Below are 12,588 nucleotides of genomic sequence, written 5' to 3' on the forward strand. Positions count from 1 at the left end.
CTTTGCTGTGTGCCAGTGCCTTCAATACCATTGGTTCTTGATCACATGCTACCTCCTGCAAGGGTCAAATGCTGATCACAGTGACTCTGTAGTTCAGTGGTACAGTGACTCGGTACAGTGACTCTGTAGTTCTCCATTCAGTCTTTGCTGTTTCCTGCATCCTCCAGTGTTTTCCCATAGAATCCATCAATATTATAACTACAAGCTTGAATTTTATTTGATTGAAATTTGAATTTTTTAAAAACTTTATATATCCCAGAGCCTCTTTACTCTTACATTTCAAACCCATGACTGCTCCCCCTTAATTTAGGTTAATCTGAGTACAGAGTTGAGAAAAACAAATCTTTGCTCATGCTTCTTGATATTACTCAAGATCTCTAATCACTTGGTCGGCTCTTTTTTAAGCATCATCTAATTTACTCATTTATATGATTTTGTTCTAAAGGTAACTTACCTTATGTACTGCTTCTACGTGAGCCTTCAAAATGTTACTCTTGAAATCAGGAGGAGCCCTTGTGGAATTCAACCCTGGACTCTCGATGGCATTATTAAGGCACTTCTCGGTCAGCTTCACTACTTCCTCCTAGACATTAAAACATGTACACTTACCAACTCTGATAGGCCGTAACTGCATAGAGATAAGGAAGTTAATGAAAACTTCTTATTCAGAAAACCAAGAAATCATAAGCAGCCATATGCTATTCCAGGTATTGGCAACATATACACGTTTCAAACTAAGATCCATTAACCACAAACATAAAATGTCAAGTACAAGGGAACTCTAAAAACCATTCATTCTGATTTCCCATCATTAAGCATCTGAAAAATGTTGGAATGAAAGCTTTAATGAAACAACACACATTGGAGTAAGTTTTAAATTAGGCACTGCTGAAGCTAATTCCTGTAATTCTGGACTGGGGTTATGCTATATGGTAACAAAGAGGTTGTCCTCTGCATAGATAAATCAACAAGATAGAATAAAGCACAAATTCAATCAACAAAGATCATAATTAAAGCAGTAGTATAAGTAATATGAAAATAGGAGGAAACCAAATTCAAACGAAGTGCACCCATCTGTATTATAACTGATTTTCGTTAACCTGATGTGAATAATGATTGCTAAAAAGAACGTGTTGAAAAGCTACTCAATGGCATAGAACAATTATTATCTTATTGTTGTTTTAACAACGATAACAAACTCACTCTAAATGTTTTCTTAGTGTAAGACACTCTAGGATTTTGATTTATAAACAGCTGCTAGGTGTGGCATTACATAATAATACTGCCCTTTCAGATTTGAAAAGATTTAATTGATGTGCTGAATCTAATTTATAGGAGCCCCAATGCTGTAGTGCTTATGAGTTGGGCTGTGATCCACAAGGTCACCAGTTCAAAACCACCAGTCACTCTATGGGAAAAAGACAGGGCTTTCTACTCCTATAAAGAGTTAAAGTCTTGGAAACTCATGGGGGCAGTTCTACCCTGCCCTCTAGGGTCACTATGAGTCAAAATCAAATTGATGGCAGTACGTGAAATTAATCTAATTTGTTGTTCTTACCATGATTGCTAGATATGTATACGGTGGGTGGGCCCCTAACCGTTTGAATTCTTATTAAGATTCCCCATGGGACTGTCCTACACATAAAAGTCTGAGATCACATCAGACTATGCATGTCAGCTCAGTAGCCTCTGGTCTTCAGGATGGCTCCTGTGGAGGTCTCTATGTCCTATTATAACCGTGAGAGGGACTCTCTCATGAATATCTCATCACAACTTACATGTTAATGATTGTTCCTTGCGGCTGCAGCTTTAAACTAAATCCTCCTGTCTTTCTTCTTCTGTCTCTCGTCCTCCTCGGTTAAGCGCCCTGGGTGTCTGGGCTTAATGACTTGGTGCTGTGGATGATGCCCTGCTGCAGCGTCAAACCAAGCCCAACATAAAGAATCAAGTGAAAGGAAACCAGGCAGATGTACTCCTGGAGGGGAAGGCTATAACTTAAGGTAAAATGCAACAAAGAAATGTTCTGACCCCCAGCAAAGTATGAAAACCTTGACCATAAGAGAGAGGGGACGGCAGTCTTAGAGGATTATTCATCTCCTGTCCTTCCAGATCTGTTAGTAAAACACAGCCCGATTCGCAGGCCTCTGTGGTTGGCTGCGGCAGCTCCTGGCAGTCTGGACCCTTCATTCTGTTTCAATCAAGGCTAGTTGACATGGTTTTTCAGAGACAATTATGTTCTGGAGTTGAAATTTTTTAATTGCAGATTAAAGGCTTTTCAGAGAAACCTGCCTGCTTATAGTAAAAACAAAACAAGGGTTAAGCCCAGAAGCATTGCTACTAGGAATTATTGTAAACAAAATGTGTTTAAATACGTCTCTGTAGTCCATGGATGACAGCAGACACGTTCTCTCAGCAATACACTTGTCCTAGTCTTGGGCAGTTCCTAGACCTTGGTTACAGTTTCTTCCTTCATCAAGGCTCATCGACTCCCTTCTCCTGGCTCAGCTTTAAGGTCTTGCCAACTTTCCTTTAAACACATATTTGTTTTTCCCTAAAAATCTGTATTTTCTGAAATGATGTATATGCACTGTTGTTACTATTGCCTTGAGTTGATTCTGACTCATAGTACCACTATAAAATGTGGGGGGGGGATTACTAAAAAAGTAGCTGAGTATAAGTTTTTTTAAAAGGGTGCCTCAAAAAGTTCATGGAAAGACGAAGTTGAAAAATGGACTTTTTTCATAAGCTTTTATAGCTAGACAAAAGCTATGAATCCAGTTTATCCGAAAAATGCTGTTACCAGAGGGAGCTAAAGGCTTCAGGCCCCTCCTCTCTCAGTACTCATCATACTGGTAAAACAGATTTCAGGGGAGAGATAGGAAAATGGTTCTCAGGGAAGGAGGGAGTTTATTAAAGGATGACGTCTCATACAATTATTCAAATGCACACCTCAGCTAGTCTGAGCACTCTGGGAAACTACATTTTCATATTGCTGACAGCAGACCTTCTGTTACTGACTAGCTTTTTGTAGCACATTTCCCCTTTACAAATGTTGCACATGGACTCCAAGCGCATGCTGTGACCTTGTCGCCAGGCTAGAACCCAAAGGCCAATTCAATCATTTTTGGGGGTGATGCGGGTATCCTGTCTGTCTCCACCTCATGCACTTTTCCTGCTAGGCGAGCATCAAGCAACTCGCTCTGAGTTAGTGCACCCAGTGACATCGCCTGGGAAGGTTCTCTCTGGTCACAGTTAATTTTTTCTTGAAAGTGGTTTTGCTCAAACCTCGTTTTTTGTGATAGCCGATTTAAGAGAATAGCATGCAGCTGTGAAATTGTGTTTCCTGCTCCGGAAAAGTGCAGCAGACACTGTTATGACGTTGAACACAGCTTACAAGGACAGCACTATGGGAAAAACTCGAGTGTACAAGTGGTTTTCTCCTTTCAAGAAAGGTGAAATGTCAATAGATGATGAACTTCATTCTGGATGTCTGTCAACTTTCCGAATAGACAAAAATGTCAACTCATAGTACTTTTGGAGTTCATTCTACCTGGTCAGACTGTCAATCAAGCTTTCTATTTAGAGGTTCTGTAAAGACTGCACAGAAGTGTGTGACAAAAAAAGGCCTGACTTGTGGTAGACAGGAGAATTGTTTTGCCACCATAACATTGCACCTGCTCACACAGCCATCTCAGTGTGCCAGTTTTTGGCAAAAAACAGCATGCCCCTCTTGCCCCATGCACCTGACTCACCTGACCTTGCTCCATTCAACTTCTGTTTTTCCCCAAGAATGAAGAGGGACATGACAGGACAGCGATTTGATGACGTAAAAGAAGAGGGAGGTGCTGTCAGCCATCCAAACAGGTAAGTTTGAAAAAACGTTTCCAAAAATGGAAACGCAGATTTGACAAATACATTAAATGTAACAGAGAGTCCTTTGAAGGTGATAAAGTTGTTTTGGAAAAAATTTAAATACATAGCTTTGGGAAAAAAAATTCCAGGTTTTTTGGAGTACCCCCTCACATAAATGAACACAAAGTCAAGAATCTACATTCAATTCCATGGGCCTTAATTCATAAGTAGATTGACTATTTGCAGATTAGAATCCTGTTTTAAAAGATTATAATTTATCTCATTATTTTTACTAAATATTAACAAACGTTTTAACCACAGTGCATAAACTGTTTCCTCCCTTTAAACTTCTTCATGTACCTAATTGATACCTGGAGGTCAGAAGTCCTTGAGATACGTACACACGGGATGTGAACTTCATAGCTAGTCCACTATGTGGCTAAAGAATGGTATACCACTACTGGCTTAACGTTCTATTTCTAAACAAAGAATGACTTAGAAAAACATTATTTTAAAAACACGCTAACTACATTAGTATAATAAAGCAGTTATTGCCAAATGGAAAAATTCACCATTGCAGTCTTTTAAAAAGACTGATATGCAACAGCTCAGCTTATCTCAAGATAAATTTGCACAACACATTTCTGAAGACTGTGTCCCTCCCCAAAGGGAAGGCATGCCCATCATCAAATCTGAATAAAACTTGGAGTTGTGGTAAAGAAAGAAACCATTTTTGGGGTGATATTCTCTTAAGATCTGGGTAAAAAGTAAGTTTTTAAAATGCAAAAATGATAAAGAAGATTAAAAATCTTCTTTGATGATAATTTGCTGCTGGATTAAATTCTTAGTCACTAAGGCATTGAGTCAATAAATGATGGTCCTTAGGCCAAAGCCAGTTCCCTGACTTTTTGTGAACAATTTCTGTTGGAACACAGCCTGGCGCACTCATTTATGGGTGTTGTTGAACTCCTGTGCAGATTTGAGTAGTTGTGACAGAGGTAAGTTAAGACAAAAAATAATTACTCCCTGGCCCTTTGCTGAAAAAAATTTGTCCTACCTTTTAACTTTAAACTAAAAAGGTTAATTATGAGAGCCCACACATACCTAAATGGCACCCGCTATCCTTGCTAAAGGATCTAATAAAGATTTTGTTTCCTTAAGCACTTTTTATTAAATCGATGATCATCAAAGAACAGCAACAACAAAGGTATGAAAGATGAAGGAGAAGCATCTAATGTTCTTGTCCTTGTTAACATTACAGAGCGGTGCTCTTTCTAGAAACCCCTTCTAAAATTTCGAAAGGCTTTCTACCAACAGAGGAGCCCTGTTGGCATGGTGGGTTATGCACTGGACTGCTAACAACAAAGTCAGCAGTTCAAAACCACCAGCTTCTCCACAGGAGAAAGATGAGACTTTCTACTCCCGTAAAGAGTTGCAGCCTTGGAAACCCACAAGGGCAATTCTACACTGTCCTTACAGGGTCCCTCTGTCAGAACCAACTCAATGGCAGCGAGTTTGGGTTTTGCTTCCCCGCCCCCCCATAAAAAGTCAACAGCTGAATGGATAAACAAGACGTGGTCCATTCACTGGAACCTATGCAGCCTGCAGGAGAGATGAAGTCTAATACGTGGACGGATCTTAAAGATTTAGGTCAATGACAGAAGGACAGCTAGTATGTAACTTCACGTAGATTAAAAAAAAGACCTGACTAAGTAAATGTATAAAGGCAAATGTTAATTAGTGGTTACCAAGGATCCCTCGTGGTGTAGTGGTTACACATTGTGCTGCAATCGAATGGTCGGCAGTTCAAAACCACCAGCAGCTCCAGAAAAGAAAGACTGGGCTTTCTACTCCCGGAAACAGTTACATTCTCAGAAACCATCAGGGGTTGCTCTGAGTCAGCACTGACTGGAGGGCAGTGCCAGGGGCTGGAGGAGGGGCTCTTAGGTGCCATGGAATCAGCCCCGACCCACGGAGGAAGGGAGGGGGGCTGCTGTCTACAGAGCATTGAGTTTTAGTTTATGAAGATGGACAAAGCAGACGAATGACGGGAACGGTTACACAGCAGATTATTCTAAGCACCATCAGTAAATTGTGTGAATTAGCAAAGTGATTCCTCTACTGATTGAAAGCCTTTTGAATTACAGAAGTAGCAAAAGTATTACCAAAAAGAGAGTCACTTCTCTCTGTCTCTCTTAGTCACTGTTGTAAATCTACCTAAGACACCACTGACCCTCTTTGCCATCGGGAAAAGGAGGGAGATCTGGAGAGGGTGGCCCGTGGCTCCATGCACAACCACCTCCTTTGACATGGGGCCAGGAAACTGCATGGTCCCAGCTACCATGACTACAGGCTTCATCAAAGATTCTTCAGGAAAATCTGGATCAGAAGGGGTAATATGCAAAACAGAATTTCAAATTCCTTTTCCCCCACCCCCCAAATTTCAAATTCTTAGGAACTCCAGATTTTCAGGAGCCAACGAGGCTAGATGAACCCTGAAAATGACTGTAATATTGAAAACTTAAGCCAAAAATATTCCCTGCTTTTTTTCTTCAAACTAAATAATAGCTAAGCTAACTATTAACTAAATAAATGCCTAGAGCAATGTTTCCCAAATTGGGAGATACTGCCTCCCTGGTGGGCGTGCTACAATGTTGTGGGGGTGGGGGTGTTGCAAAAATAGAGACCTACACTTTATCCTGGATTTTGGGTTACAGTATGAAAGTTTTTCATTGGGGGGGGGCAATTTTTTTTTCCTATTTAGCAGTAGCTAAGTACATTTGGGAACCTATGGCTTAGAGAACTGTATGGGCAGTGTGTGTTGCAACATGTTGCTGTGAGGTAGCCTGTTTGTCCACATGATCACAATGAAGTGTTCTGGAATTCCCAGTCTTCATAATGCTCACCTTGGGTGACCCTGCTGGTATTCAAAACACTGGTGGCCTAGCTTATACGTCCCAGCAACATGCAAGCCACCAGAGGAGGATAAACAGGCGGTTTTTGCTGCTAGATAGGTATAAAGTACTTGTCCTTCAGTACACACAAGAGTGCCATGCTAAAGCAAACAATCGCTTGAGCATTCAGCTCTTTTTAAGGTCTGCCTGTGAGGGGTCAAAGCGGCACAGCAAGGAGCATCTCAGAAAATCTGGGGGGACGGTTTATAATTCAAGCAGCCTAATCAGTTTCACCGAAATGTACATATAAAATATGAATCAGTTAGGCGTCGCTGTCTATATTTTCAACAACAAAAAAAGTTGTAAAAAACCATTTAAAAATATCAGCAAGTCTTTCAACTAAATTCAGACTTGTTGAACAGATTAAAGATGGATCATATTAAAGATTTAACAAGCTTTTCACTTTTATTGTGTGTTTAAAAAAATTAGATGACTTTACTTTTATTACTGAAGATTTCTCTTTTTCCCTAAACATCCACAAGTGTCTTGTTTTTTAATAAAATGAAAAAAGAACAGGTTTATAAGAGCTCAGTCCAAAAAGATTTCCCAGCATAAGAAGGTAGAGTATGAAATGCAGGAAGAAAGTTTTAAGGGCCCTGAGATGTTCAGAGGAAGGCACATGACTACCTGGTGGTTTATGTTAACATCGGTGTTGGGATGAGACGGGAGCAAAAGACTGGTCTCCGTCTCAAGCTGCGTGAGCTTCTCCGAGACGTCTTTCAGAGCTGGAAGAAAACGAAAACAACAGCAGGTGGTGAAGGTGCAGACTTCAATTGCTTTTTTCCAACCCCAATTATCATAAATTGACAGCAGAAATTCAGACCGCCTAGATAGATCTATTTTCTCTCCATAACCTTGTCAGTCATGTTAACCACGTACGATGGAAGTATAAACACTGCTCTGTATCTGTTATTGCTGATGTTGCTGTAGGGTTATCCATTTGATTTCTGACTCACAGCGCCAAAACGACAGAGTGGAGCTCCCGTAGGGTTTTCTTTCCTGGTGGCACACCGGTTACACCTGGGGCTGCCAACCAAAGGGTTAGCAGTGCAAAACCCACCAGCAGCTCTGAGGGAGGAAGACGGCTTTCTACTCCTGCAAACCGCCAGTCTCGGAAAGTCACAGGGGCTGCTCGGAGTCAGCACTGACGCGATGGCGGTGAGCTTGGAGTTCCTGGAATCTTGACAAGAGCAGATTGTCCAGGCTTCTGGCTGCCCAACTACTGGGCAGGTCCAACTTGCCTTTCAGTTGGCATCTAACAGCTCAGTTGCTGTGCCACCAGGGCGCTACAACTGTAGCACGCCTACGAGGCCACGGGCCATGGAATGTCCACGGTCATGACTGGTGAGGACGGTGTTTTGTGTGCTGTCACTGTGGCCTGGTCTGTGTGTGTGTGTTGGGGGGGCGGGGGCGGGAGGATGCTGTTGGTTTCTGTGTTCCACATAGTATTCTGTGCTGAGTTTATTTGTTTGTGAGGTTTTTTTGTTTGTTTGTTATTTTGTTCATTGCTGGGGTTTTTAAGGGTTTATAAAATCTTCATAACTTTCTTTTGATAAGAAAGTTTATGAATTAATTTTGAGGTTACCTTATGATTTCTTGAAGAGTCCTGGTGGCTGTTAACTGCAAGGTGAGCAGTTCAAAACCACAAGCTCTTTTGGAGAAAGATGAAGGCTGTCTTGGAAACGCAGAGGGACAGTTCTAGTCTGTTCTATAGGGTCACTATGAGTTAGAATTGACAGTGACCTTTTTTGTTGTTATTGTAACTTATTGTAAGGTGACCAGGTTTTAACATTGGTAAAGCGGGACAAAAGTGGGACACCATTGATAAAACTCATATCCTGGAGAAATAGCCACATGGCAGCCGAAAACCATATACCCTAGCTTGTCGTGCATTCTTTCCAAAAATCGGGACTTTTTAAAAACACCGCGGGATGCGGGAAAAATTATTAAAAATGGGGACTGTCCTGCCAAAAGCGGGACGTCTGGTCACCTTAACTTATTCATTTGTTCCCAAATTTAAGTCTGTTCTATACTGAAATGGATTTGAATTCCTCTCCATTAGAAGTGCTTTACACTACATAATACTTCTTTGTGCTTTGTAATTTTCTTTGTTTACAAATTGCTATCTTGGATTTCCTATTTGCAGTGTGTTTTACTACTTTGGACGCGTCTTGACTTGGTTTGACTTCTACGTGGTGTTGTGTAGTGTATTAATCTCAGGTTGTTGTCTGCCTCTGTTGGTTCTCTGTCCAAAGACCTCCCTTTAATATTTCTTGTAAAGCTGGACTGATTTTTACATATTATTTTAATTTCTGTTTATCTGGAAATGTTCAAATTTCACTGTTGAATTTGAGGGACAATTTCTTCTGGGTATGTAATTCCTGGTTGAAAACTTTTTGTTGTTTCAGATTTTATGTCATCCCATCGCCTTTTATCCTGCACGGTTTCTGTTCAGAAATCAGAACTTTATTTTTTTGTTTTTGTTTTTTGTAGTGTTTTCCTGAATTCTTCTAAAGATTTACTTGTGTTTTCTCTGGTTTCATCTAAAGCCTTTTCAATCTTTCTCTCAAGCTACTGAAATACCTAAATATCACTCTTTTAAATTCCTTATCAGGCAGTTCCAATTCCATTTTTTATTCAGAAAGCTATTCTGGCTCTGTATTTTGGTCTTGTTTGAGCTGCTCTGTTGTCAGATCAACTGACATTATGTGTTGTCTCTAAGACAGTGTGTTGTTGTTGTTTTTGTATTGACTTGATGTGTATTGCTGCATGTCACATCTCTCTCCTGGTTGGAATATTAGAGAGTGCGAGTGTGTAGTGCAGTTGAGGTTGGTGTGGCTGGTGTTGGCACTATCTGTGGTTAATCAGGTGGTACAAATGTGAATAATGATCTTTGTGCAGTGGGTGAGGCTACAGAAGCTATGGGTGTGGCTGGGCTGTGTGGGAATAGCAGCTATTTCCTGCCATGTGGAACAACAGAAAACAAGTGAAAAAAAGCAACAGCAGCAGATACATAAATTAATAAAGAAAAAACAGTAGCTTAATAAGTAAAAAGAAGAATGTTATGAAAACAACAAAGAAAGCAAAAAAACAAAGACAATAACAAAGCTAGGGTGGGTACTTAGAAAAAGAGAAAAAGAAAAAGCTAATCAAGCACAAGGAAATAAAAAGAGGGAAAGAGAAAAAAAGAAAGGACATAGAAGATAAGCAAAAAGGAAAACAGAGAGAAAAAAACAAAACAAGGAAGGGAAACAAGGGACAAAAAAACAAAGAAAGGAGCAATCTGGCTCTGTGTTCCAACTCCGAAAGGGGGGGGGGGGGAGCATGAGCGAGCGCGCACATGTGCGGGGCCCACGGGTGACAGCAGCGGAAGCGGAGTGTCTGTATGGGCGGCAGCGCTCTCTGCTAGTCATGGTCACGGAGGAGGTTGAGGGGCATGCCTGCAGTTACTTGTTTTTGTGGTTCTGGGCAAAAAGTATTCCCATTAACAACAAAATATTTTCTAGAAGCTAATAGAAAGTCCAGTCATCCTGTGTCTTGGAAAATCTTCAAAGAAACGTTTCGCTTTAATTTTCACTCAAGAAAAAATTAAAAATCAAGTTGAAAACTCAAAACATTTAATAACTTAAAGAAGTTAAAATATTTAATAATCTCAATTATAGTATCCTAAATATTTCAGTCAAGAAGAAGCAGAAGGTATAACTATTCCAAATTAAATTTGAAAATTTACCTAGTGCATAAAAAATTCTTTTTTTTTGCATAAAAAATTCTTGAGGGAACTGTTTTAAGTATTTCACTTCAAAGGAAGATAAACTAACAAGAAGATACCATTGATCTGATACAGAACATATACTTACTCCCATGTTCAGCTTCAAGTTCCTCTAATCCAGTCTGTACGGCGGCAACTTTCATTTCGGCTGGTGCCTGAGATATTTTCACAGCCGTGGCAGGGGGCCCAATTAAGTGATCAATAGTAGTTTCCAGTAGGTCTGGGCTAGCTAGTAAATCAACATTCAGAGGCAAACTGTAATGATAAAAGAAAACTTACTTTGACTAGGAATTTTATCAAAAAAAGAACGTAAAATATTAGCAAACACCTGGTCGGAAAAAGTTTTCACGGAAGAGTTTGTACCCTAACTGTCATTTTCATACATCAGAAACCTCTGGGACGAATCCAAAGGGAGAGCCAGCAGGGCTGCAGCAGGTCTCCATCAGTACTCGGCAGAGTATCGATCGGTGCATATTGATAAGGAGACGTTTGGGGTGGGGAAAGAGTCTCACAAACGGAGGAGGAGGAGCTGGCAGTACTCACAGTGGGCCAAGACCAGTTCGTTTCCACAGAAAGACAGTTATGGATGGCAATGTGGACTCACTATCGTGGTACCCTCAACAAGACTCGGAGAGTGCATGTGGAGGACAAACTTGGAGCACTGGACCTCTGCCTGAGGGAACAGAACTCACCACCGGGAAGAGAAGGGACAGAACCCACACGTGGGCACCAAGCAGACAAGCGGATTCTCTGCCAAATGTCGGCGGGTTGTGCAGGGGAATCTCTGGCACGGACAAGGAGGAGCCGAGCCAAGTATCGGCAGGCCACCAATGCGCACAACGACGCTCTCAGGGCGCAGAGCTGGCCAGAGGTGTGCACCCCTGGCTCCCATGCAAAAGCAGCAGTCACGGAGCCAACCTAGCAACTGGCTGTGCCCCTCCCTGGGCTAATGGGGGCTAGGTGTCCAGCCTGAAAAATGCACGGCCAAGCAGGCGCACCACACACCTTGGGAGGCACAGGAGACTAGTGACAGGGCACCTTCTTGGGCTCTCCACGGTTCTCTGATGCCCAAGCATTCCTGCACTCAGATTGCCAGAGGCTGGACCATCCACTTGATGCCAGCACAAGGCTCCAATGTCCTGAACTGCCCTAGGATTAAAAACGGTCCATCCCTTCTTGCATCTTTTGTATTCATAAACGAGTAGGTGCAGCAGCGGGGGCAACCGAAACTAATACCCCACCCGCTGATGACAACAGAGACAGACACAGGTCTGGGGACTGGAGGACAGATGCGGCCAGCTCTGGTTTTGAGACCTTTTCTCTTTTAAACAAATGCTGCGTTGCTTCTCCCCCTCTGTGGCTCTGAGAAAGCACCCAGGGAGAGACATTGATACAAGGGGAAGAGAATCATCCCCATTCCCTGTCAAGCAGAAATGTCCCCACCCTCATGCACCTGCCACTACGCTCCAAATGGCCGAACCCTGGGCTGGACCTTGAGAAGCACACATTGATGACGGAGAAGAGACAGCGGCCGGTTCTGGCTTTCCTGTCTTGAATGTGTGTGTGTGTGTGGGGGGGGGGGCATGTACCCATTCCTGAGGCTGTTTGCAAGCTTATTTATTTTTAAAGTTGGTTATTTACTGTATTGTTTGCTTTTATTTTTATTATCCCTTTCTCATACCACATGATAGAATCAACCATCCCCAAATGACTCCGCTACCTTCCCACCTCCAACAGTTACATTACAGTGTCTCAGAGACCACAGGCCATTTCAGTTCACATACACAAAGAGGGCACAAACAAGCAACCGGTACACAGACCAAAAGGCCTAGCCCAGTGTTTCCCAAAGTGTGCTATACCTGGAGGTGCTGGAAGGATCCAGGGGCGCTGCAAAAGCAGATACCTACACGTAACCCTGGGTTATGGACTAGAGTACAGTTACCAGTGGATGCTGAGTAACTTTTTTTCTCTGAAAAGGGGGCAATATGCTGAAAGGGGGGCAATAAGCCAAAT

General features: G+C 41.9%; 1 protein-coding gene across 2 annotated transcripts in view; it reads right to left on the reverse strand.

Annotated features, from left to right (window-relative positions):
* Positions 1–12,588, reverse strand: part of EPB41L5 (erythrocyte membrane protein band 4.1 like 5) — a 145,585-nt gene that overhangs the window by 24,707 nt on the left and 108,290 nt on the right. For both annotated transcript variants that reach the window (XM_030884792.2, XM_004711880.2), the window contains exons 16-18: positions 10,664–10,830; positions 7,434–7,531; positions 455–583 (exon numbers count right to left, since the gene is read on the reverse strand). In XM_030884792.2, the coding sequence (XP_030740652.1) occupies positions 455–583; positions 7,434–7,531; positions 10,664–10,830 (394 nt within the window). The remainder of the gene's footprint in view (positions 1–454; positions 584–7,433; positions 7,532–10,663; positions 10,831–12,588) is intronic.

Source organism: Echinops telfairi, unplaced genomic scaffold, assembly GCF_000313985.2.
Source record: "Echinops telfairi isolate 266 unplaced genomic scaffold, ASM31398v2 ScPeMD7_15;HRSCAF=58, whole genome shotgun sequence".
NCBI lineage: Eukaryota > Metazoa > Chordata > Mammalia > Afrosoricida > Tenrecidae > Echinops > Echinops telfairi.